The sequence below is a fragment of the Centropristis striata genome, chromosome 7 (genome assembly GCF_030273125.1).
Source record: "Centropristis striata isolate RG_2023a ecotype Rhode Island chromosome 7, C.striata_1.0, whole genome shotgun sequence".
Taxonomy (NCBI): domain Eukaryota; kingdom Metazoa; phylum Chordata; class Actinopteri; order Perciformes; family Serranidae; genus Centropristis; species Centropristis striata.
In genome coordinates, this window is record NC_081523.1 from 17467381 (window position 1) to 17491554 (window position 24174).

The following is a 24174-nucleotide window of genomic DNA, read 5'->3' on the forward strand; positions in this document are numbered from 1 at the left end:
TGGTTCACAATACGTCCTCAATGCCTTTTAGGTGCATTCATACCTGGTCTTTCATGCGGTGAAGCCCTGTACGATCTAATCATCCAAAATACATTTGAATGCAAGGTTCACTATGCACATTGAATGATAGCTTAGCAGCAATTTGGGGTCCAATATAAAAGTGACAGAGGTCTGAAACATAAAGCCTCCAGTGCACACTGACACTAATGATGGACTTTCCAGTGAAGTAGGAAACATCTTGCGTCTGGTAGTTAATCTTTTAAACTGAAAAATATTTGCATGTTCATAGATTTTCAATGAGGTAGGAGTAGATGTAATTTTAAGTTATTTAAAAAGATAATTTAACTAATATATTTTATGAATAAATTGTTCAATATCTCCCTGAAAAACAGCCCCTGTACCAGAGGCAGGAGTCTCACTGACTGACTGGCTCAGGGTCATTAGAAAGCACAGGACACACTCAGGTTTTGTAACAGAGTTGATTTAGGTTTGGGACAGACGTGCCCTCTGCACCCTGTGTCGAGCCCCTCTTGTTGGTAGGATAAAGGCAGACAGCTGTCCACGTGTGCTGCTTCTTGTGGTTTATTGCCCGTGTCCTGATGTCTCAGAGAACAGAAACTATGAGTTGAAAAGTCAGGGGAGGAATAAACAATTTGGTGCGTCAGCTGTCACACTCTCTGCAGTTGTCTGGCACTTTATATACACATACATGCTGCCTAACACAAGATGAAACAGGTGTAAATTCATGGTTTGAGAAGTAAAAAAGGTTCTCTGCAAGTCCGATTGCAAACGCCAATGACCAAAGTTCCTTTGTGGGAAGCCAGCACGGGATCTTGTCCATGTTGCTGCAATACTGACGCAGGTTGGCCAGTTTGAGTGTTCAGTGAAGGTCAAGATTAGAAGGTATAAAATGAAGGAAACTTCTTGTACATTTCACCCATGGACGTATAAATACAACTGGATTGAGCATTGGAGGGCGTCCCCATTCATTCCTATGAAAGTACGAAAATGTTTGATTTCCATGTATAAAATGACTCTGATCTTCTGCATCTGTCAGCCCATTGAACAGGCACGCTAGCATTTCCTTTAGTTGTGCTTAGCAACCACTTTGGAAAGCCTCGGGATCATTCACATGAACGGAAATTGTGACTCTGGATTTGGCTATTATTGAACTTACTAATTTTAGGACCTAATTAATTTATTAAAGGCTATTGAAATTTTTACAACCAATAAAACAATTATCTGCAGATGTTATTCCACGGTTTAGCCACTGTGTCACATTGGCTTCAAAGCTCGGCACAGTTCCTGTGGGGCTTGATTTGACTCTGTTGGACAAGGTCCTCCAAAAGAAAGTGGTCATATGAATTATAGAGGACAACTTCTCCAAGCCAACAGAGGGAGTGGTAGCAAAACAGCATCAGACAGTCTAGTAGGATTCATTTGAAGAGAAAAAAGGACACTCCCTGTACAATACAATTGTTTATTCATATTTATAGTTATTCTGCTCTCCAAAAAGAACCGTGGTAAAAATATAATATATTGTATGCTTTTGGCATAATGGCCCTCTAGTGGCAGTGTGATGCTCTGCAGTAAGCCTGCAGCAGGTTCAAAGAGGGTACAGTTTGGGCTGGGTCGGACTGATTACTGCAGCCCTGGCACAAACTCACACTCACACACAAACACTTTCAACTCCTTATCCTGTGCTTCAGCTCCTCCTCACAAGCTACATTAAGCTTGCCTGGCCTCTGAACTGACAGAGGATCGGTTTAACTCAGCATTAACAGCGACGGGTGTTAAAACTGCCTTCCCTCTGCAGGCAGATTACATATCACATGTCAGAGCACACCGGCTCACTTCCAAATATGCAAATTATTATACATTCAGACCATAAAGACACCTCAACAAATGCACACGCGCCTCAACGTGACAAAGCCAGACTGACCTGTGGAAGACAAAAACAGGGAGTTAGAAATACTCGGATGAGGGAGGGAAGTGGAAAAGATGAAGGCAATAGAGAAGAATGACAGCAGCAATATGTCAGCACAGGGCCAGGCTGACATTAATCTTCATAAGAGGAGAGGTACGGTAGAGAAGGGGAAATACAGAGTGAAGATGTGCAGGAAGAGAGAGAAAGAGCATCACTGTGGACAAAATCTGTCCTCAAAACTCTCCACGTCTCCCTCTCTCGTGTGGACGCAGTATCTGAACACTCACAGAGAACACAGACTCCATCATTTAAAACAAAGCCTCTAACCATCAGTCACAACCGGGCTTGAGTCAGCATCAGACAGGATCCGAGCAGCCAGACCATAATTCAATCAGTTTGGTTAATAGACGCAGAGCTGAAGGGCCCCCAAGTTTTCAGACTCTATTCAGACCTAATGTACTGTCCTGAAACTACAAGAATAAACTCCACGAGGACTTGGAGTTCACCTGCCACTGTCCATATGAATCTGTTAAAGTGGGACATAATGCAATTCTGTCAAAAGTTCCACGAGAACACTGTAATACTGAGGTTAAAGTGTAGCAAAAAGAAATATGTCACCCTGTTTTACAACTGATCCGTCTGTAACATCCAATACAAAGATTACAAGGTTTCGTCTCATCCTCACTCAGCCACATCTGCTTTGATTTCCATTCATTTCCACAATTTTTTCAATTTGCTAGATTTACTGACACCCCACAGATGACATGTATCGAAAACATTTTCCAGCATAGAAACAGTTAAGGTCGAACTACTCACACATACTCAACTCTGACTTATTAAGCCAATTCCATGTCTGCAGAGAAATCAGAGGTAACCATATATACCTATTATACACTTGAATTCTTAAATAAATTGTGACACCTGCCCAAATTGGTAGATCCTTTCAATTTTGATCGAAGGAACAAAGAAAAAAAATATCTTAGTGTTTGTTTTGACTGGTCACTGTTTCTGGATCATTCACATCTGAGCTTTCAGGTCAATGACTGTAATGGAGTATAGTGGCAAAAAAATCACAAATAAAAGCTTCTTAACAAAAAATCTACACAATCACACATGTTCCAGCTGTAATGTGATCAAAAATTAGCAAAATCTGCAACCAAGATTACAGGTTTCCCTGATGTTAGCATGTAGTTCCATGTAGCAGTGCATATAATGTAAACACTGCAGTAATGTGTCTGGAGCAGATGACCATATATAGAAACCTGTCGGGGACGTCAGCTCTAGCTGGGAGTAGACAAAAACAAGCGTATGAAAGGGAGGGTTCAGAACGGTCTAAAACCTGAGGATTTTGCTCAAAAGGAATTGATTTCACATATGTTTACCACATTATTTGACATTTTGGCCACTTAATTTTGAGCATTGATCATTGTAACATTATATGCAGGACAGAAAATAATGAAAAGCATAATGGGTCCCTTTAAAGAAATTTAAAGCCTGTTTTCTGAAATGTAATAAGCTAAACATTTTTTAATCAACTTCAAGGATAATCCAAAAGGTATTTCTGTACTGCACTTCTTACTTATCAGCCCACATATCTGCTAACAGAGATAAATCAGTGATGAGCTAAAATAGCCAAATAATATTGTCCTGGCTCTTCTTCAGATATCTCATAGATCTCATTAGATAGCAGGCTTTTAAACAAACTTTGTGGGTGACCCTATGAATCCTTTACCTTTTTGCATGATATTGTTGTCAGTGCACTAGATTTTATTTCACCCTGTATGTCAGCTTACATTATGTCGTGACAGTGGCACTTCCTAACATTTGTCTGGGTTCGCCTCAGTGCAGCATCGGCCTCATTTCTCACCATAAAGAGCGGAAGCCGTGAGGAAACAGGCCGGGAATGAAAAGATGAAAAAAGAGATGGATGGTAAGAGTGAGAGGTACAGCAGCAACTGTGCTGATAAATAAATGTGCCCGGGGTACTTCACGAACGTGTGCCTCAGTGGATGTTTGTGCAGTACCTTCCTCCACAGTCTCGTTGACAGTATGATGGCATCTTCATCTGCACCGCTTTGCTGAGTCAGACCCCGATTTCTCTCTCGCCTCCCTCCCCCCTCTCTCTCTTACCTTCCATCATCATGTTATCTACACTGAAGCGGCAGAGCGGCTGCCTGTGGCAAAGATGGACTCGAACAGACTTCAATGTATGGTCAGCTCTTAATTTACGAATAAATTTGATGCTGCTTTCCACTTGAGGAGTTTGTATCTGCTGCCTCAGGGGCCAGATGCTGAGCTGCCATGTGTATCTGAGATTGACGTGTTAATAAATATTAAATATAAGCAATTAAGGGAGATGCTCTCCTCAGTCACTGCGAGGGCAGTCAAAAGAGACATTATAAAACTGACATCTATTACTCCACTGCTTCCGTCTGCCTACTTTAAAGCTGCCTCACACACACACACACACACACACACACACTCACAGACGCTTTTATGATACACGCTCACGTACACGGCAGCACACGCATTCACCTACAGTGCAGTACATGCAGGTGCACACGCTCGCTCACTTTCAACACACGTATGCAGCTCACAGCAACCCCTCCATATGCAGGCGTACAGGCCAAGCAGTGGTATACTCAAACTGAACAAGGTCGTGCAACTCGTCCGAACATGTGAGGAGGCCAAGAAGCTGGTCGTAATAGCGAAGTGGTTTGAGTCAGAGGTCGGAAGAAGAGATGGGTCCTGAGGAAGTATTGGGCTGGTCACACATGTCCAATAAGACTTCAGGTCGAGGTGGGCCAAAAGCATTTATGGCACTATAAAAAATAAAATAATTATTATTTGTCCATCACGTTTTACTTTGTACTCTGTACTCACTCCTGGTGAGGCTGCACTCCAGTATGGGATTTCCAGTTACTCCACAGTACATAATAATACATAGCTGCATCATAAACCAACAAACACCTTTTGTTTGAGGTTTAATGGTGATAGGCTGCATGAAAAATACTTTTCTTTACAACTTTAATAAAAAGTTGTTTAAATGCTCAGGGGGAAACCAGGTTATGGAATTTGAAATTACAAAGAAAAAGCACAGTTTATTGCCAAAGTAAATCTGTAGCCTCCTCTACGTGTTGACAGAAATCTAATTAAAACTAATATTGCAGCTACAGTAAGCAAAGGTATTTGTTTTTCTTGTTCTGGTCTTGAGGAAAACCAGCCATGCAGGTGTAGCTCGGAAACAGAGTCGGAAAATCACTGAGCAGATCTGTCCGGGATATCGTTTAGATTTTCTTTCTTTATTTCAGTTGTACAGACACCCAGCCAAACATGTCTTCATCACTGCTAATGCCGCCTGGGAGGGAATGTTAGGGAATTTGTAGAGGACTTGATATTGTACACATTTTTACACCATCTGTATCCACACTTGGGCATGAAAGATTGTCCATCGCAAAGGAGTTTTCCACAACCTCCAGACTTTTCGACCAGCACTTCTTTTGGAGTATACTTCAACCTTTACCATGCACTCTGCGCATTCACCTAAAACACATGCACATGCTTGCATGCATGCACATTGATTCTCGCTCATTATTTTTCTTTCTCTCTCTCTTTTTGTCACACAAAAACTGAAACTGATGATAACTAAGGTGCCTCAAATTCCAATAGAAAAGAAAAAAAACATTTTGTGCTGTTTAAAAGATCAACACAAAGTTAAAAAAAAAAATCTGTTTCAGAAAGTGGGGAAAGCCACAAACAAGATGAATTAAGGGAAAATAAGTTGAATTCTTATAAATAAAATAAGATGTGTAGTAAAAGTGTAAAAGTTTAGGATGGATCACAGGTGACCATGGTAAAAAGGTTTAATCAGATTTCGAAAAGTGAAAAGGTGAATACATGGCAACAAGCCAAACATTGAGGGGGCGTTCAGTCTACTGTCATTGTCATTCCTTTGAGACAAAACAATATAAAATAAGCACATTTCTGTTCAGTTTGGTATGGTAATTTTCCATATTTCATGAGGCAGTGACCTGCTTATGGCTAAAGCATCACAGTTTAATTTTCAGCCTCATGTTTAGCCTCTTTTTGAACCCCATTTATACTTGTACTAGTGTAAAATGTCTTGTTGGGATTTGTGCTGGCTCGCAGCACTTGTAGCATCATAACTATCATTGTGTTCACTTATTGTTTATTTAAAAAAAAAATGCTGCCACTTGCAATGCTACATTAACTCTAACTCAAAGTTTGAAATTTCTATTTTCAAGGATTAACTTTCAGGAATTTTCAACCCAGTCTTACAGTGAACCTGTTCTGCATTTATAAAGCCATTTAGGTTGTAGTTACTTGGATGGCTCCATTGAAAGTATTCTTTGTAGGCCAGATTGTTCCCAAGAGGCGTCTCAGTGTTGCAAAAAGCTAGAAAAGATCAGTTCTTAATGGGTCAGCAAGACGAGGAGAATCCTGCTCTCCTGTCTTCTTCCTAAACTTGGTATCTGGCCAACTGAGACATTATTACACGACTTCTGCAGTTTTGCACAATAGCAGTAAAGCCCCCTCTACCTTTAATCTCAATTCTGTGACGCTGGTATCAATAACCCTGGGACAAAAATGAGAGTTACAATATTTGAATACGCCATGGCCTTTCACATGTAAATTAAACTCTGCCCCCCTAGCCGAAACAAATTACAGCCAACTGCTGGTGGCTGGACATGAATGGGCTTCCTAATGTAGTCTGCATCTACAGTGGGCTGGGGAGCAGCTGGAAAAGAGAAACTGAGACGGGGGAGAATTTATGTGACAGTGCAGAGTGTGACAGTTTGCTTTTTTTTCATATTGAGTCTGCCATGCAGCCGCACTGTGACGAATGGGGCTTGGCTCCCTGAGCATCTGTCTCCAAGGACTCACTGAGGGGTAATTAGAGCTGTGGGGTGATAAGGGATATTCTCCAGGCCCACTAACTATTAATGGTGGCAAAGGGGACGGGGCCTTTACACAGACCTCTGACATCTCACCATTCTGCCTTACAGGAGGGGGTGGGGCGGGACGGGCGTTAGATTTTGGTGTAAATTAAATCAGCCCTCAGGGAAAGAGTCCTGGTTTGTGAGACCAGTTTGAGTGTGGCTGGGAGTTTTATATCCCCAAGCTGCTGACTACCCAATCTGCATTATTCCAAATGCTTTTCGAATTGGCAGGCTGAGAGTAATAAAATATGTCTCGAGTTAGAAAAAGAAAACTATAGTTTATTTTTATTTTCCTTGCTTCTGCCATTGTCATGAAAAGATCGTTTGCGCAACATTAACTGCTGAGATCTGAAAAAGCAGCAACTTTGCTAAAAGTAGGTCACAAAGATTATCAAATTTATTTGAAATTGCATTGTTTTTTATTAGGATATCCTGACTGGTAGCGAGCGAGGGCCATGTTGTGTTTCCGACGGGCCAGTATTCCAATCAAATACTGTTTTCCTGATTTTTTTGCCTAAACCAAACCATTCCTTAACCACAGTGTAGTGTCTGCAGTCACTGGACTCCAGTTTGTATTTTTGGACTACCGGGTCTTTAGAACTATAAACCTATGCATTGCACCAATGGGATGTTGGAACAAGAAGCAGTCCCTGCAATTTGAGTTGAACTTTTGTTGGACGCCCTGTTTTTTTTATTGTATTTATCACTGATGCTCATTTTGAAAGCGTCACAATGGACAACTAACAGCTGATTTGTGAGGTTGAAATTAGAAGTTGTCTATGTCAATGCAATGTCATAGTCAGACGCTCGCTTGCTGTTTGGACAAGGTGTAATGGAAAAAATCATAACCAAACTGTCCATTGTAAACATCCATCACAGTTACTACACCAGACTCCAAAATGACGGCTGTTTGTTTGACTAAAAATTTTTTGGGGCAAATGCAATAGACAAAAAAGATTTCTCTCATCTTGATCTTTACATTGAGACGCTGAGACCTTTTAAGGTCTTTTACAAACCGTCTTGAGGAAAGCTTTTTGCTGTTTGCCGTTATACTTAACTCAGCAGAAATGTGTTATGGATATGGTTGGTATGGCCTGTATGCCTCTCTTCTTATTCCATTTCACTTGTGTTGCTTTAATGAATTGCATTTTAAATTGTATATGATGTGAAACTACTTATATTGTTGTCTTTCAGTGAAACTAAGGATAAATAAATTGACATGTCTCTTGACAGCTGACAGCTTAAATTATGTCTATGTATGATATTTTGACTGCAGTACCATGATAGGCCACTGGGGCAGATATGTGGGGAGGCTGTGTCATCATTTTTAAATGTGCACACAGTTTTCCTGTGTAATGAGTGAATATTAGTGACTTTAGATAATGGGACTAAACAATCAGCTTGTGAACAACCTGCTGCTGTTTGTGTTTGTTGACATGTTGTACCTTCTTTTAGCACTTTTGCTGCATCTGATCTCAATTTCTTTAGTGTGTAAAGTGTTTCTGGTAGACTGAACGGATAGTTGAAGCAACAATAAAATGTTGAAAAGGTCGAAATAAACTGTAGCTTTCCATTAAGATACAGCAGTGGGGCAGTAAAGGGAAGGGTTGAGGGCTGCTGGCAGAAAGAGACACTGTATCACTCTATAGTAATCAGTAGCTGATGAAGCAGACACCCTGTTGCAGGGATTTGGTTGATGCTGCTGTTGTTTTGCACTGCTGTGTTGGCCACTTTCTCTCAGTCTCTGTACTCTGAGACATACAAGGTGTTCAGAAATCCTCATACTCCTAATGTATCCACTGTATTCTACATTCTCTCAGGTTGGAATTGCATGGAAACCTTAATAACATGAGACTGGGTCAACAGTCACAGAGGCTTTGAGTCTTTATTTCTAACAGTATGTTGTATAAAGACCTAACAGACAGTTAAAGACAAATAAAAATATCTTCTCTCGCTCATTCACACAAAATGTAAAAGAAATTTCAAAAGAAAAGATACAGTTGGCAAATGCACACGCATTCATGAGCATCACCGAGGGAAAGACAACACTCCATATTGTTTGTGTGTTAATAAAACTGTGTTACCTTCACTCTGTGTTAAATGTGTTCACCCAATGTTTTTTTGTTCTTATGTCTCTGTATTTCCAAATGCTACTTTTTCAGCTGAAAATGGCTTTAGAGAGGTTTATTAATAGGTAAAGCCAGAGATGCTCCAGAGTGTTTGGGAGCAATATGGAGATCGGGATAGTAGGTTTGGGAATTTGACATGAGAGCAAGGGAGGAGGTAGGATTTGAGGGGAAATCCTCATAGGCAAGGGTCGTCTGGAACAAGTATCCCAGCAGCCTTATTGCACTTAGATGATCTCTCCTCCACAGAGTGGAAATGGACTCAAGATCATCTACTGGATAAGTGCAATAAAGCCTTTGGCAAACATGTCCCCGACTGTTTAAAACAGATAAAACCTGACAAAACACAGGCACAGCACATGACAAACAGTGACACATGAAATACACAAAAGCCACAATACACAAGCACAACACTGACACATCAAAGGCACGGGCAGAGACAGGCACGACCACAACATCTACAGCAGGAACACGACAGTGGAGAACACACAAACACAGACTGAAGCACAGACACTACACAGACGGTGACACGTACAGACATTCAAATCAACTCTAATACACAGTCGGAAGCCATGCACGGACGGAAAGAAAGCATGCACACAAACACACTGATAAGAATAGAGAAGTCGTCCCACAAAACACACACATATCCCTCACACACTTCTGCTACTTCCCCTCTCTCACACACACAGACACACTCACACACACTGCATGTGTTTTGATATATTCCTAAACACGAACACAGTGGTACAAATGACACAAGCATATTTTATAAATCAGAAGAACCCACAGGAAAAATACTTGGACTGTTGTCGGTCGGTTATCACTATTGTGAACCTTTGTTGTGTGAAGTAGTTTGTGTGGAAGCTATACGCAGACGTGATAAAAACTTGTATCCAGTTGATAGGAAATATGTCAAATCTATATTTTGCCCGTGGACTCTTGCCATGTAATATGCTGCTTGAGAACATTAATTTCAGAGAAATCACAGACACTGATATAGATGTGAATATAGATACAGATACACACCCAATGTTATATATCAATATGTGAGACTACAAATTAAAAAACGCAAAAGAAAAACAACCAAATGAAAAAATAAAAATCAGCAAGTTAGTACAATACGTCAAGCAAGGACGGGAACAAAGAAAAAAGCTCCAGCCTGATCCCACGACACCTGACTGAATCAGCTCACAGCACAACAGCAACACTAGAAAGTCAAAGGAACCAGAACTACAATACCATAAGCAACACACAACAAAAACAAGAGAGATAAAGATAAAAAACAACAACAACAGCAGAGCAACAACAGTGACACAAACTTTAAGTGACAGATACAAGATGGTCATAAATACAGAATATATATAAACATATAGATATATAGATATATAGAAATAGGAAAAGCCAGATATACGTGTTGCAGATATTTACTTCATCATCAAAGTGCCATACTCCTTGGCCATCCGGCATCTCAGAGCTCACACTACTGTCCTGATCGATTAGCCAGCGATGCACGGCGTGGGCCTAAAAGGACATACGACATAAAGACAGAGCCCAGTTAATCGCAACAGTGAGAAGCAGAGAGACGGAGAGACAGAAGAGAAGAGGGAAGCAGGAGGGCGGACAGAAAACAATGGCAAGGAAATGAGAAAGATTCAAAGAGGAACAGGTGAACATTATATTGAGACACAGGTAGAAAACAAGGTGGAGGGAGGGAGGGAAAGGAGGAAGAGAGCAGGGAAGAGGAACCAGCCCACCCCACCCTATCCCATCCCACCTTGCTTTTCCAACCCCTCCCCTCCCAAAAAAAAACTAAAAATCTCCCTGTGGGAAACAGGTCAGGTTAGGATGAGTGGTATGAGTGTGAAAGCACGATATGGCACGACACGAGGATGTCACACATACAGTGAGCGCCGGGCAACGCCACACTGATGGCGATGGAGGAGAGTCTGGTGTTGATGGTTTGTGGCTCACACACAGATGGATCAGCTGCAACCTACACGTCGGAGTGAGACGGGATTCCTTTACAATCACGATTGTGCAAGTGGCACCTGGACACAAAATGTAGTGTACTTACCCAGAATTCACAGACAGAAATGTGCAACCACATTTGTGCAAAGACACCACAGAAATACCTTTAACACAACAACACAAACAGAGAAAAACATACAGCAAGGCCAATCTGGCCCCTGACTGAGATGCATAGGGAAACAGTGTACACACATGGTTATATTTCAGCATTGTTTTAAAGCACAATATGTAAGCAGCAGACTATCAGATAGTGTGGAAAACAGCAAGAAACAACAATAATTCATAAAAGCCTGTCAACAAAGGAATGTGCACTCCAGACAGAAACTAGATAACACTTGTTTTTTCCCCCAGAAAGGCACCAAGACTTTCTGCTCCTCTCAGCAAATCAGACAGACAATCTCCCAAATGTCTTCCCCCAGACAGACAGACAGAGAGAGGAGAGGCTGCACATCAGTTGTGCTCACACTCCCTCTGTTGAGTTTCAGATCAAACACACACTATAGCCAGCTCTAGTCCAGTCACCCTGAAACACACACACACACACACACACACACACACACACACACACACACACACACACCTAAACCCATCTGTTACTCTCGACTGTTGTCGCGTCAGCACCAAAAACAACCGAGCGCAGCTCCTTTTGTGACGATCGCTGCCCCTTTGCGGCAGAAATACTTGTCAAGATTTACACTGGGGTGAAATCGCAGAAAGCAGGGATTAATTACCCTGTCATGGCTGCTACTGCACATTTACTATTAACTTTACGCCAGCAATTTGTACGGTACTTGTGTTGTGTTTTTAAGATGCAATGATGCGGGCCATCATACCATGACACTGCAAAATAACATTTATTTTAGACTGAAGGGCCATTTACCACACATCCTGTTGACTGAAGGAGAAAACTGTGGATTGCCCTCTTTAACACAGAACACGATGAGAGAAAAGTGAAAATATTATGTGTACATGTACAGATACAACCATTCACACACATATTTATGTATTATTGTAGATGTTCCATCATAGCAGGCAGTCAATAAATGCCTGAAATAAGTTGAAGAGGTTTTTTATGTTTTTTTCTATGACATAAATTCATCAGTACCCCAATTGCAAATTCTGGAGCTTTTACGTGTCCAACTGTAAACATGATGCTCCTGAACAAAACATGTAAGGATCATAAAATTTTTGTTGCCACAGAGCTTAATAATAATCCAATGGAAAATCCCACTCTGTTGAGGGAACCACGCCGATGCTAACTTCCACATTGGGCTAAAAAAAAAAAAAAAAACATCATCCCTGTAGCAATCTAATGGAAAGGTGTGGGTGAAGGGGGTTTCCAAAGCTATTTGACCATCTGATAAGCAGTTCTGATGGAGTATACTGGCTCCTCTTACCTAATGTACACCCTATATCAATGCTACCTTTGCTAAAACTGACAAAATGTGTCATATACTGTAAATTAATCCTGGATCTAATTTTATATGTAAAGCAAAGTCCTAACCTGAACAAAAAAAACACTTTTAAAGAGGCGAGGAACAGACAAAATGTCCTCTTCCCTGAGGATTTTCCTCATCTTTCTATACTTGTGGGGACATTTGATCCCCATAAGGACACACACACACACACACACACACAAAAGGGGCAGGACTTCTGTGTCAGGTGTTGTGTCTGTGAAGACAGATGCATTAGCTGGTAAACACATAGCGGGGAAGTGGAGGACAACACACAGAAACAGACGGAGTCACCTCAAGGGTACAGTGAATCAGAGGGTGACAGCACAGGCCAAAGTCCTCCGTTAGGACACCCAAAAATAGACAAAGCAGAAGGGGGCAACTGCAAAGTACAACAGAAAGCACTGGTGTATAGGTGCTTTTTTTAAAACTTTCTAAGCATGAATGTGGACTTTTAATGACCTTCATCTGTGAGAAATATTTGCAGTGAGAAATACTCACTAAGTCTGCCTGTGTGTGTTTATGTGTGGATGTGTGTACGTGATGCACAGCGGCGTCATCTGTAGAGTTTGTGGCGAGTTACAGAGCGTGTCAGCTTAAAAGAATAATTGGATTAAGTAGCAGACGGCTACTGATGACAGGGAGAGAGGGTTGAAGGGGTGCGGGAGGAAGAAGAGAAGGAGGAGGAGGAGGGAGACAGAGTGAGGCAGAGGGGGAGAGAGGTGCTGATAAGAGTAACAGGCCATTTGCTGCTGAGCCTCTGGGAGCCTCAGGGCAGCGAACAGACACACAGAGGGAACTCAAACCGTTACACTTTAGATTAGAGGGATAAAGGGATAACACTCGTAGTCTCTGGACAACTAACTAGCACCCTCTTGGTGTTTGGGTATACTTTACATCAAACTCCAAGACAAGCATAAGAAAACCAATATGAGCCATGTACCGCAGATAAGTAAAAGGACACATCAATCTGTCCCTGTTTGCTTTCAAACCTTCCCGATGGCCTTTGGAGTAGGGCCACTCTGGAGGAGGTTTCTCCACATTCACAGCTCATCCTTTACATTGTCAGCTGCAGAGGCAGAACTGAGGACAGGAGTCAAAAGACAGAAGAGTGCAAGTCAGAGGAAGGCTCATATCAAAGAAAGAGGAGTGTGAGAGAGAGAAGTGGAAGAATGATTAGAGACTAATCCACTGAGAAAGGGACAAAACAAAAGGCTTCCCTGGTGTTTCATTTGTCACAAGCATTGTTTGTTGTGTGTTGACACAGATGACCTGAGGTGGAGCACTGAAACGGACCAGAGATTGAGAAACACTTACTGGAGCAGAAAGAAATGTGATTCTGCTGGATGAAAAAGTAGGAAAGTAAATATGTGAAATTAAAATGCATATTTGACAATATTGCCATAACTTGATTAGACTTTCAATTATTAGATCACAAGACTTTAGATTGAACCTCTTTTTTCCAGCACTAAAGGCTACGCATTGTTAGACTATTGAGTCTCATGATATGTCATATGTCATCATTTCCCCAGCTACAGTGGATTACTTACTGTATTTTTACAATCAAACACTATAAAAAGATGTTAATGCTGTAGTTGCACTAACCCCAACATACTGTAAGCCTATATATTACTGCTGCATGACAATATAACAAAAAAACTTTCTATTCCCTCATCAGTCACAAAAAGACAGTGTTGCATGCTGTGGTCAATTTACAACAGGCCCACCAGAAAAGATTACAGTCCACCTCAGATCTGATTTAAATTCACACACAATCAATCAGCATGAATCAAACAGTAAAATACAAAAGCAGCACACAACAAAAACACATCACGCATGTCCCGATCAATTAGCCCTCCTGCAGTTACTCATACACAGACGTGTGTAAGGTTACGTTACAATATGTAAATGTTGCTGAGGTGCCACCATCTGGCACATTGAGATTTTGAAGACAACAAAAATGACTCAGATTTTTGGTACATTTTGTACAGTGCAATGATGACGTAGGTACGGGTGCAGAGCTGTAAAGACTAATACAACTGTTGACCTAAAAAGTTTTGAAGTTTTAATCCTTTTTTCTTCATGTCTTATTTGCTTTAAGACATGGTCTCAATCCTCTAAAGTTTGCTGTCTGTCAGTTGGTTCCTTAAACTTTGGCGGCCAGAGTTTTTACCCTAGGTAGTGGAAATTTGGAGTTACAGTCAAATGTGTTGATCAGGCTTGTAAGCTGTTGCAGCTATTGTGGACTCATGCTTGTTTCATATGAAATAAAAGATGTTTCGTAACTGAAATCAATAGACTAATGGCATTAAAAAAATCATCAGATATAAAGTTGTGGCAGAGATGATTATTAGTATATGTATACATGTTTAACTAGTTGAGCTGCCAGGTTTAAAATGAAACTGCCAAGCAGAATGCACAGAGCTTTCTTTGGAACAAGCTCCCCACAGGGAGAGAACAGCTCTCTGCTGCTCAATGGGCCTGCACCACCTCAATAACTCACAATCGCTCTGTGAGAACAATAAGGTAAAAAAGGAGCTGTGATATACAAATGACTATAGCATTAAGAACCAAGCACCTTCATGAAAACACCAATTCATCAGTCCGCTTTGTTTTAGCCCCGCAGTGCATCAGCTTCTCCCTCGATCATCCACCTTTCCGTCCATTATACTCAAGTGCAGGAGGAACATCAAGTAATCAAAGCTCTAATGCCATGAGTCAAACTAGGCCAATGCCTGGCTAGGTCTTTGTGAAAGGCTGACACAGTATCTAAACTAAATGGACCCCTACTAAATTATTCAGCTCCTAAGAAGAAAAAAAAAAAGAATAAAGTGGAGTTATAACAAGACAGCAACATTACGGAGGTGCTGGACAGTTAAGAGCTCTTCTCCGAAATCCCATAAGGCACCTGATTTATCTCGTCTCCTTATTTCAACAGGACTTAACTGAAAACAACGCAAAGGATACGGCCCTAATGTGATAAACTACAGGGAGATTAAAGGAAGAGGACAGTACACATAGTATAGCTACATGAGTGTGGTGTCCATTAGTTAAATGGGATCTTAGAAAATGTCTTAACAGTACAAAGTAGGAGAAATTAAGCAGCAATAGAATATACTGCTTCTCTAAGGATATATAACAACCTTTGCTGATTTAAGTCAGGAACCAGCCAATACAAGAATAGGAATGTGACCAGGTGTAGTAGTAGTCTACTAATAGTGTTTCCCTCCCATAGTTCCCTCCTGTTAAAATGATGACCGGTGTTTCGGTTTAACGAGTGACTATGTTAACTGATGACTCAGCTGAATGTACCGTGTCTGCTTGTAAGACAGCTGTTGAAAAGTTTCCTTGTAAAACCATTAAATAGTATTTTAATCGATTTAAAATACATGCTCAAGTGTGTTTAGTATCAACATCAACCATTAATGTAAGTTAATATGAGCAACAACGGACAGTTTCAGCTTGCCAATTTTTACATGATCCAATAAACTACCATCTCAACTAAAAGTGAGAAGTTTGCGGTTCATGCATTATGTTTATTATAGTTATATAAAACCAATAACCTGCACTTGGGTGTGCATTCCTTAATACACACACACACACACACACACACACACACACACACATACATACATATATACAGTATATATATATATATATATATATATATATATATATATGTATGTGTGTGTGTGTGTCTAGGGCATATCTCGCTGACCGTTAGTCAGACTGACCTAAGATTTCGTATGTGGCTTGCACATGGCACGAAGGTGTGCATCCTCGATTTTGAAGATTTTTTTGTTAATTTTTCAAAATATCATTATTTACATAGGACGTGTTGCGGCATTGCACTATTTCTGATCGGACGCCTTTTAGGGGAGCTCCGCCCCATCGTGTGATAGGCCTACACCTGGTCAGTAACACAATTCACTCTGGATTTCCACGCCTGACTCATTTCATCTGTAAGTCTATTTAGCCTACATATCTTTCGGAGTTTTAAATTGCACTACAAGGTTTGATTTTCCAATAATATTCTAATAGTTTCCAGTGAATATCAATATTCAATGTGTATGTGCTGAATGGTGTGCGTACCTTATGTAAAGTAAGTATTTTATGGTGTTGCAGACATTGTAGTATGGCATGTAATGTACGAATACATACTTACAAGCACTGCACTAGTATATATATGAAGAAATTAAAAGAAAAACATTTCTGCATCATAAAGACAACAAATAAATGAAACATCACTGCTTGGGTAAGAGGTTTTACATGTAAGCAGTAAATGAGTGCAGAGACTACAACGCGAGTTAAGAAACAACTGAGTGAGAATGAGTAGGAGAGTTCTGCAGATCTGATAAATAATGCATGGCAGAGAGCTGGCAGTAACCAGCCTGAGCTCCATCAGCAGAGAGGTGTTTTCTGGAGGAGCACAGGTGGAACCCACCAGGTGGGATGAAACGGAAGGATGCTGCAGTCACCTCCACCTATCACCTCTAAACTCTCTCTCTCTCTGTCTGACTCTGCATCTGGGCTCAAGTTTACTCTCTACCTGTTCATTGCACGCCTGTGTATGAGCGTGTGCAGAGTCATCCAGTGCACAAAGGGAGGCACTGCAGTACAGGAGCACATACAGGGGCAGAGAAGTGTTGATTCATTCTGATGGAAAATTTAAGGCCATAGTTTGTAGTTTTATTAAAGCAGCCATGAATGGATGCACTGAATATCAACAATTAATCAAAGGACTATGAGTAGAGTGTGAAAATGGTCAAATTTTCACAAATTTTACACGTTTTTTAGTTCAAGAAGATGCAACTACTGTTACTACCCTACCTGCTCAGCCCCGAACTGCAGACAGACATAATCAGTGTCTACATTACCTGGGAAACACACTTCATTTAGCCCGAAAAGGGCCGGATATTTCCTTATTGAGCAGGTGGAGGACAAATGCAGAGCTTGATGACATGAATATTGGACCTTAATTTGCCACATGGATACAAAGACGACTAAAATGAACTTGTATGTTGCTATGTATCAGCTGGATAACTACACCTGTGTTATATATTTTGTTAAGTTGTGTACTTACATTATGCCAAACCAGATAAATTCTGTTAAATTTAGTTGCCTGTCAATGGCATCACATGACCTCCTCTAGTTGCTCTAACTTCCAGGGAAACACGGGAAACACCTGATGATACCTCCAAGAGTAATTGTAGTATAAATAAGTATACACATTAATCAAAGAAAGGAATAAGGATAGGAAAGAACTGACTGTAAAAAATGCCTGTAACAGAATAGGTTGTGTTGGATTTCATTATGCAGAATAATAGGGTGTCACTGTTCTTTCTGTCCCAGTCTGATTCCTCCTGGTCCCGCCCTCTGCTCTGAGCTTGTGGAGGTCAGAGGTCATTAAAACAGAAAGATTAACATCACAGCACACAGAGGACAGAGTGCTTTGATGTTCTCTGCAGTGGAGAGAAAGTACAACCTCTTCTGATCTTCAGCTCTGTTTGTACCTTTTTTTGTCTTCCTCAGAGAATACTTATCGGGGGATTGTCGAGGCGGCAAGTGGAGGAGTCTCTTTTAACAAAAGGACCTTTGGAGAGCGTGGGTATGAGTGCCTACTGACACCAGTGTACTGAACGTAAACATTTATAGGGCTGCGGCAAAAGCTATTAATCTAAGTAATCTGAAGTCATCCTTTGTTATTTTTCTTTGGTAGGGGAAGATAAAAAATGGCTAAGATAAAAGAGAGAAAAAAACAACAACAGAGGATTATTTGATTCCAGAAAGCTACAATACAATATCAGAGATATACAGTGTTTACTGTAGTGGTAGCACTCTGAAGTTGAACTATGACATGACGGAGAGTGAACAATGTTTTCATGTTTTGTGTGAACCCCTGGGAGTTGTGACGTTTGCACTGAAGCTTTGTGAAAGAAAGAAAGAAAGAAAGAAAGAAAGAAAGAAAGAAAGAAAGAAAGACACAGAGATGGAGTATGAAGGAGAGAACACAATTTAAATTTCTTTATGTTTTATCAATGACATTTAGTTGCACCCACAGCCCCTCCCTCCCATTTTTCTCCTCTTTCCATTGAAAACCGTTGCTCTTCCATCCCAGACTATTTTTATCCAACATTTCATTACCATAATAAAACACATGCATGAAAAACAGATAAACTCAAAGAGACAGGGCAGCCAAAAACCTGGATTTGTGAGGCTTATTTTCATCTTTCTTTCTTGTCTTCGATTCTTTTATGTTGCTCTTTTCTTTTCGCTCAGAGAAATGGAAAGAGACATGCCTTTTCTTTCAGCCTGTGCCTCATTATGGTGCTTTTCAGGTCTGCTCTTTTGTATAGGGCCAGCCCAGAACCGCGCACAAGCATAGCTGAGCAGCCGGTGGATTACCAAGACTCGCGTCAACACTTCGACAGAACCACCAACTACTCCAGTGAACGGCCCTGCCAAGTGTAGCATGAACGTTACATGCTTTAATAAGTGTAGCCAAAGAGCCATGCCAAGACTAAACCAACAGGAACAGCTGCTGTGCCATCAGTGTGGACAATACATCCAGGTCTTTACACCAGGGCACGGCTATCATGATACTGGACAGAATGTATTACCGTCCACTGATAATCAGCATGCAGTGTGTAGTCTCGCCACACAGAGCATCACGTCTCAAACTGAGCGCCAAAATGATTAGACGTTCAAAAGTGATGGAAGTAATTTTTTTGTCACAGAAAAGCCTTAGGTCACAGAAACACAATATGCGGTGTCTGTTTGCTTAACAAAGCCTTCAATAAAACATTCTCGTACGATACATGTTGAAATAAATGCATCATGAAGTGCTGTATGACATAACCTGATACACATTGAATTAATACATCTGATCCCAAAAATGCAAAAGGTTAAAATAATGTTTTTAGGTATAAAATTACTCATTAAGTGAAGTAAAATGTAACATTTAGTATCAACATTGCCATAATTATTACATTAGCATTTTTTGTCAACTTTTTTGTGTCTGTTACTTATGAAATTACAATAAAAGCCACCTGTACGCCAATAATGTGATATTTGTATGAGGAAAAGAGAGCTCATCATACAGTATCCATGTATTAAAGCTCCAATCAATAATTTAATATTCCCAATAGATTTCATGACATGCGACTATGACAATCCGCCCCATCCACACCTACACATGGACACGTGTTTGCAGTGACATTTATAAAGTGCTTAAAAACTAACAAATTTAATTTACATTGTCATATGCCAGTTTGTTCATCCAACCCTAGTAGTATTCAAGATAAGCTCCATGCTTACACCAAGCAGAGACAATAACACACACACAGTCTAGAACAATGAAGATGTCCTTGGCTGCATTTTATATGTGTGTGTGTGTGTGTGTTTGATCATGTGTGCATGCACTATATGTGTTTGCTCAGCAGTTGGTGGTCATATATCAGAGCTGTACTCTCACCTTCTCCACCTCCCTCCTGGGACAGGAAGATGGATGCCCCCCCCCCATCACAGCTACATGTAGCACTCATTATTTAGCGCTTTGCTGTAATAAGTCACCGTTTCTCACACTCACACTTGAATGCACAACCAATGCCCATGCACATCCATATTCGCACACATATTCATCATAGAAAGACAGTTTGTTTTTTTGGGTCGCAGGATTTAAGGAAGTTCATATTTCAAGCATTATTTTTGCTTTAATTGTACCTAAAACGACCCCACAACCAACGCCTCTGGAATTTCTAAGGAGCAGTCCCGAGACAATTGACACTGTGGTGCTATAATGTGGACAGGCAATAAAATCCCATAGATGGCTGCTGCATCGCTCTTATAAGAAAACTTTATTGCACGTATCCTTGATTAGATTCGCAGTGGGGAAATTGAATCTGAAGAGTAATATTCTCAGGAGGGAACGGGACAGAAACAGCAGCCAGCGAGCTGTGAGGGTGAGAGACAAAGAATTAAGCCTGCCAAATTCCACAGAAAAATGGATTTGTCTTTCTAACCTTTAAAAAGACAAAGCCCCCCCCCCCCCTCCTCAAAACGCATACAGAGGTGGCTCTTAAATCGTGAAACTGTGATGAGGAGTGGAAATTACATTTGAAGAGCTTTAATGTAACACCTACAAGCTCGGTTCGAAGGTTTGCACCATTAACAATGTAGCTGTCTGCCATTTTCATTCATGAGATAATGAAAAATGTTCATGTGGCGAACTCTCACAAATACACCTACAGGCTGCATTAGCTCAACAACAGGATACTTTAGCTCACAAAATGGGATTCACAGAAAGCTCAGGGCCCTGCACATTAATGTTAGCAGCATGTATTATAAAACAGCAGGACAAAAGATGGCAGCAATCTGCCTTGTACCACAGATGTCACATCATAAAAGACACCAGTGGGGACAATGAAAGTGGTATTATGACCGTCTGGTGTGTGTTATTTAGCTGGCAAGGAAAATATGAAGAGCTGGAACAGTTGGTGTTAAGAGTTTGAGATAAAATTCCTCCCTTGTCCACATTTCTCTCCCCTCTGTCTTCCTTTCCTTCTATCTTTCCCTCCTGTTGTTGCTGACTCAGTCCTTGGGGAGACTCCTCCTTGAGGCCAGGGCTGGCATGGTTTCAGTGGGGCTGGAGTCCTGCTGCTGTATGTTTGTGTGTGAGTTTGCACACTACATGAAAGCAAATGTGCTGTAGCGCTACAGGTTTACTTTATAAAATGTACTCACACGTGTACAGCGGATGTTTGAGGGGACTGAGTGAGGACGATGTTAATATGAACATCTGATCTATTCCTCCACCGTTCATTTCTACTCCTAAATTAAACAGGACAATGCTAGGCTGTGTCAACATTTGCAACAAGTTAGAGTTTCAAATGCCAAAATCTTCATTCTTTGGCAAAAAAAGGGCATTGTTGAAAGCTGTTTTTCTTCTGCAGCACTGTTGTATGCTGTATTTCATTGATTTTTCTACTAGATTTTTGCTGTATCTCTCCATTTGCACTAACAACTGCACAAGAAAATATGACTGCAGGTCGGCCATACTACACTCGTCTCTATCGCCTTTAGTCAGTGTACTTAGCAATTCCAATTCAGTGCAAATAAGTGAAGCGTCACACCTTTAGTATATTTTCACAAATACAAGAACATTGTGAAAGTTTTCAGTGTGAGTTGCTGAGTTCAGCTACGTCAGATTGTATTGCTTTTTTTCTTTTCTCTTTCTGTTATCCATCTTGTGTTTTTAGCCTAATTTTAGGCTATTTTTCTTTCTTTCTTTCTTACTCAGATCTTTTCACTAAGCATTTTTTTCTCCAGCACTCTTCTAAAAACAGCTGAGAGCGCTTGAGAGGCTTTGGAGGGGCAGTGTTTTTGGTTGCTTTAGCTGTAATCACAAAGTCTGCTATGATACAATTTTGATTCGATTCAATTTAGGGGTCTATGATTGCTTGAAGATAATATCATATTCCCATATACCAGTCAGTTACATTTATATCAACTCACAAAAAGCAACTAAAATATAACTTGACAATTTTACTGAGCTCTTAGAGATGTTTAAATGAAAATCAATCAATTATTTTGCTATACTATACTATATATTACTATAAACTGTAATTTGAAAATAAAGGCATATATTAAAAATAATGATATGTATTGATATTTTCACCTTGCATCGCTAATATTCAATCATTGATTGATACGGGTCAATGTTTTGTTACATTCGTACTTGGCTCCTGAGATTTTGCAGGCGAGAAAAGTTCTTGGTGACGGTACGATGGTTCGACTATCATTTTGTTCAATAGCTGAAGTTGGACGGAGCCTGGTTCAAAGACTACTTGACACAATGTTATTTGGCTGAGTAAAAAGTGACAGTGATGAGCGTAACGTTTGGTTGACAGCCTTTACGATCTATTAAAAAAATTATTGTGTGTATCGATCTGGTTACTTGGCCCTGCAACCCAATAACCAGCCCGGTCCACTGGGGATCTTCCTGTTTCTCCTGATCGTCTTCCATCCCTGACTGCAGATGAGACACACATGGCTGGAACTGCCTCAAAAGACACACAAAACATGTACAACACATTACAGCCACAATGCATGAATATTTTCCTTACTGATTTATCTGTTGAATACATTTCAAAGCAAAACATGGGATGATTACACATTTATCTAACATATCTCTCTTTTCACTTTCTTCCGCATACACACACAGCCCTGCAGTCTTTTTACACTTCCATCTATCCGCAGTATTGACACACACAGCACTGAGACACTGAATCACTCATGCACGCACACACAGCTGTTGAAAAGCCATTTTCAGTGTGTTCATGAAGAGGGCACGTTGAGTTCCTCACTGCAGCTCTTCTCTGATTCTGTAGTCAGCACTAATGGCACGTGGCTTAAACCAACACCCATGTGCACACTAGGGCAGGAGCAAAGATACACACACACACACACACACACACACACACTTTCACACACCCTTGGACATACCTTTACATACACCCTTGCATTGATACGGCTACTGCACAAATGACCTGAACATGCACACAGAGGTCCATGTAAAGAAACGTTTATACAGTAGACAGTCATACACAGCAGGCGAGCTGAATGCATCTATAAATAGCCCCCTATTGGCACCCCCACTGTCATCATTATTCCTTTCATCATCCTTATCAGCAGTGTGGAGCTCATTCAGTTGGTGGACAGTCAAGCCGCTTTCATGGAGCTTTACTCCCTCCCCATCGACACCGCCATCACCATACCCTCCTCATACCCTCTCCACAATTCTTGTCCTTCATCTCTCCTCTCTGAAATTTACATCTTGCGTCCCCGGGTCCCTTCCTCTCTCTCTCTCTCTCTCTCTTTCTCTCTCTCTCTCTCTCTCCTTCTTCCTTCTCTCTATCTCCCTCTGCCTACTTGGTAGGAAGCACTGATGAGTGACACCCACCAAAGTGTGCAGAGAACAAGATGAAGAAGGACAGGAGGGCACATCCCAGAAGAGAACCTTTATCCTAGCAGAATAAACCCAATGATACAGAAGATGTAATGACATCAACCAGAACTACCAACAGATGAAACGGGGCACATCATAGGAAATGAAAAGAGTGGAGGGATGAGATGATGAAACGACGCAGAGAACAAAAGAGGTGAAGATGTTAAAGGTGAGACGGAGGAGAATCTCCTCAGCGCTCATGTTTTACACGTTGCAGTCAAAACCTCTGCAGTAGATATTAAACATAATGAGGTGAGCTACCCTGCACCACATCGATAGGCCAGCCTGGACCAATCAGATTAGATGAGGTAAATCCTGACACCCCTATTGTTAAAACTGTCCTAGTGATGTAACGATACATTGATCTGGATTGATACAACGATCCAGATATCATGGATGCAAAGTGACAATGTCGAAATATATCGCCATCTTTAAGGTATACACTTTATTTAAATGTTTGTAAGAGCTCAATTATGAAGTTGTATATCATATTTTGGCTGCTTTTAGTGAGCTGATATACTGTGAGTGTAACTGTTAAAAAGTGTTCTGATTATCTCACATCAGTCGTATGTTCCTGAATTTAAACCACATTGTAGGCAAACTTTGTTATATCACCAAATCTCACACAATTGTCTAAAGAATCAATATAATATTACACAGTAACCCATGA

General features: G+C 40.7%; 1 protein-coding gene across 16 annotated transcripts in view; it reads right to left on the reverse strand.

Annotated features, from left to right (window-relative positions):
• Positions 1-24174, reverse strand: part of ank1a (ankyrin 1, erythrocytic a) — a 107482-nt gene that overhangs the window by 55997 nt on the left and 27311 nt on the right. For 13 of the 16 annotated variants that reach the window (XM_059337249.1, XM_059337253.1, XM_059337250.1 and 10 more), the window contains exon 2: positions 10446-10538. The exons of the other annotated variants lie outside the window; for them this stretch is intronic. In XM_059337249.1, the coding sequence (XP_059193232.1) occupies positions 10446-10538 (93 nt within the window). The remainder of the gene's footprint in view (positions 1-10445; positions 10539-24174) is intronic. 16 annotated transcript variants of the gene reach the window in all.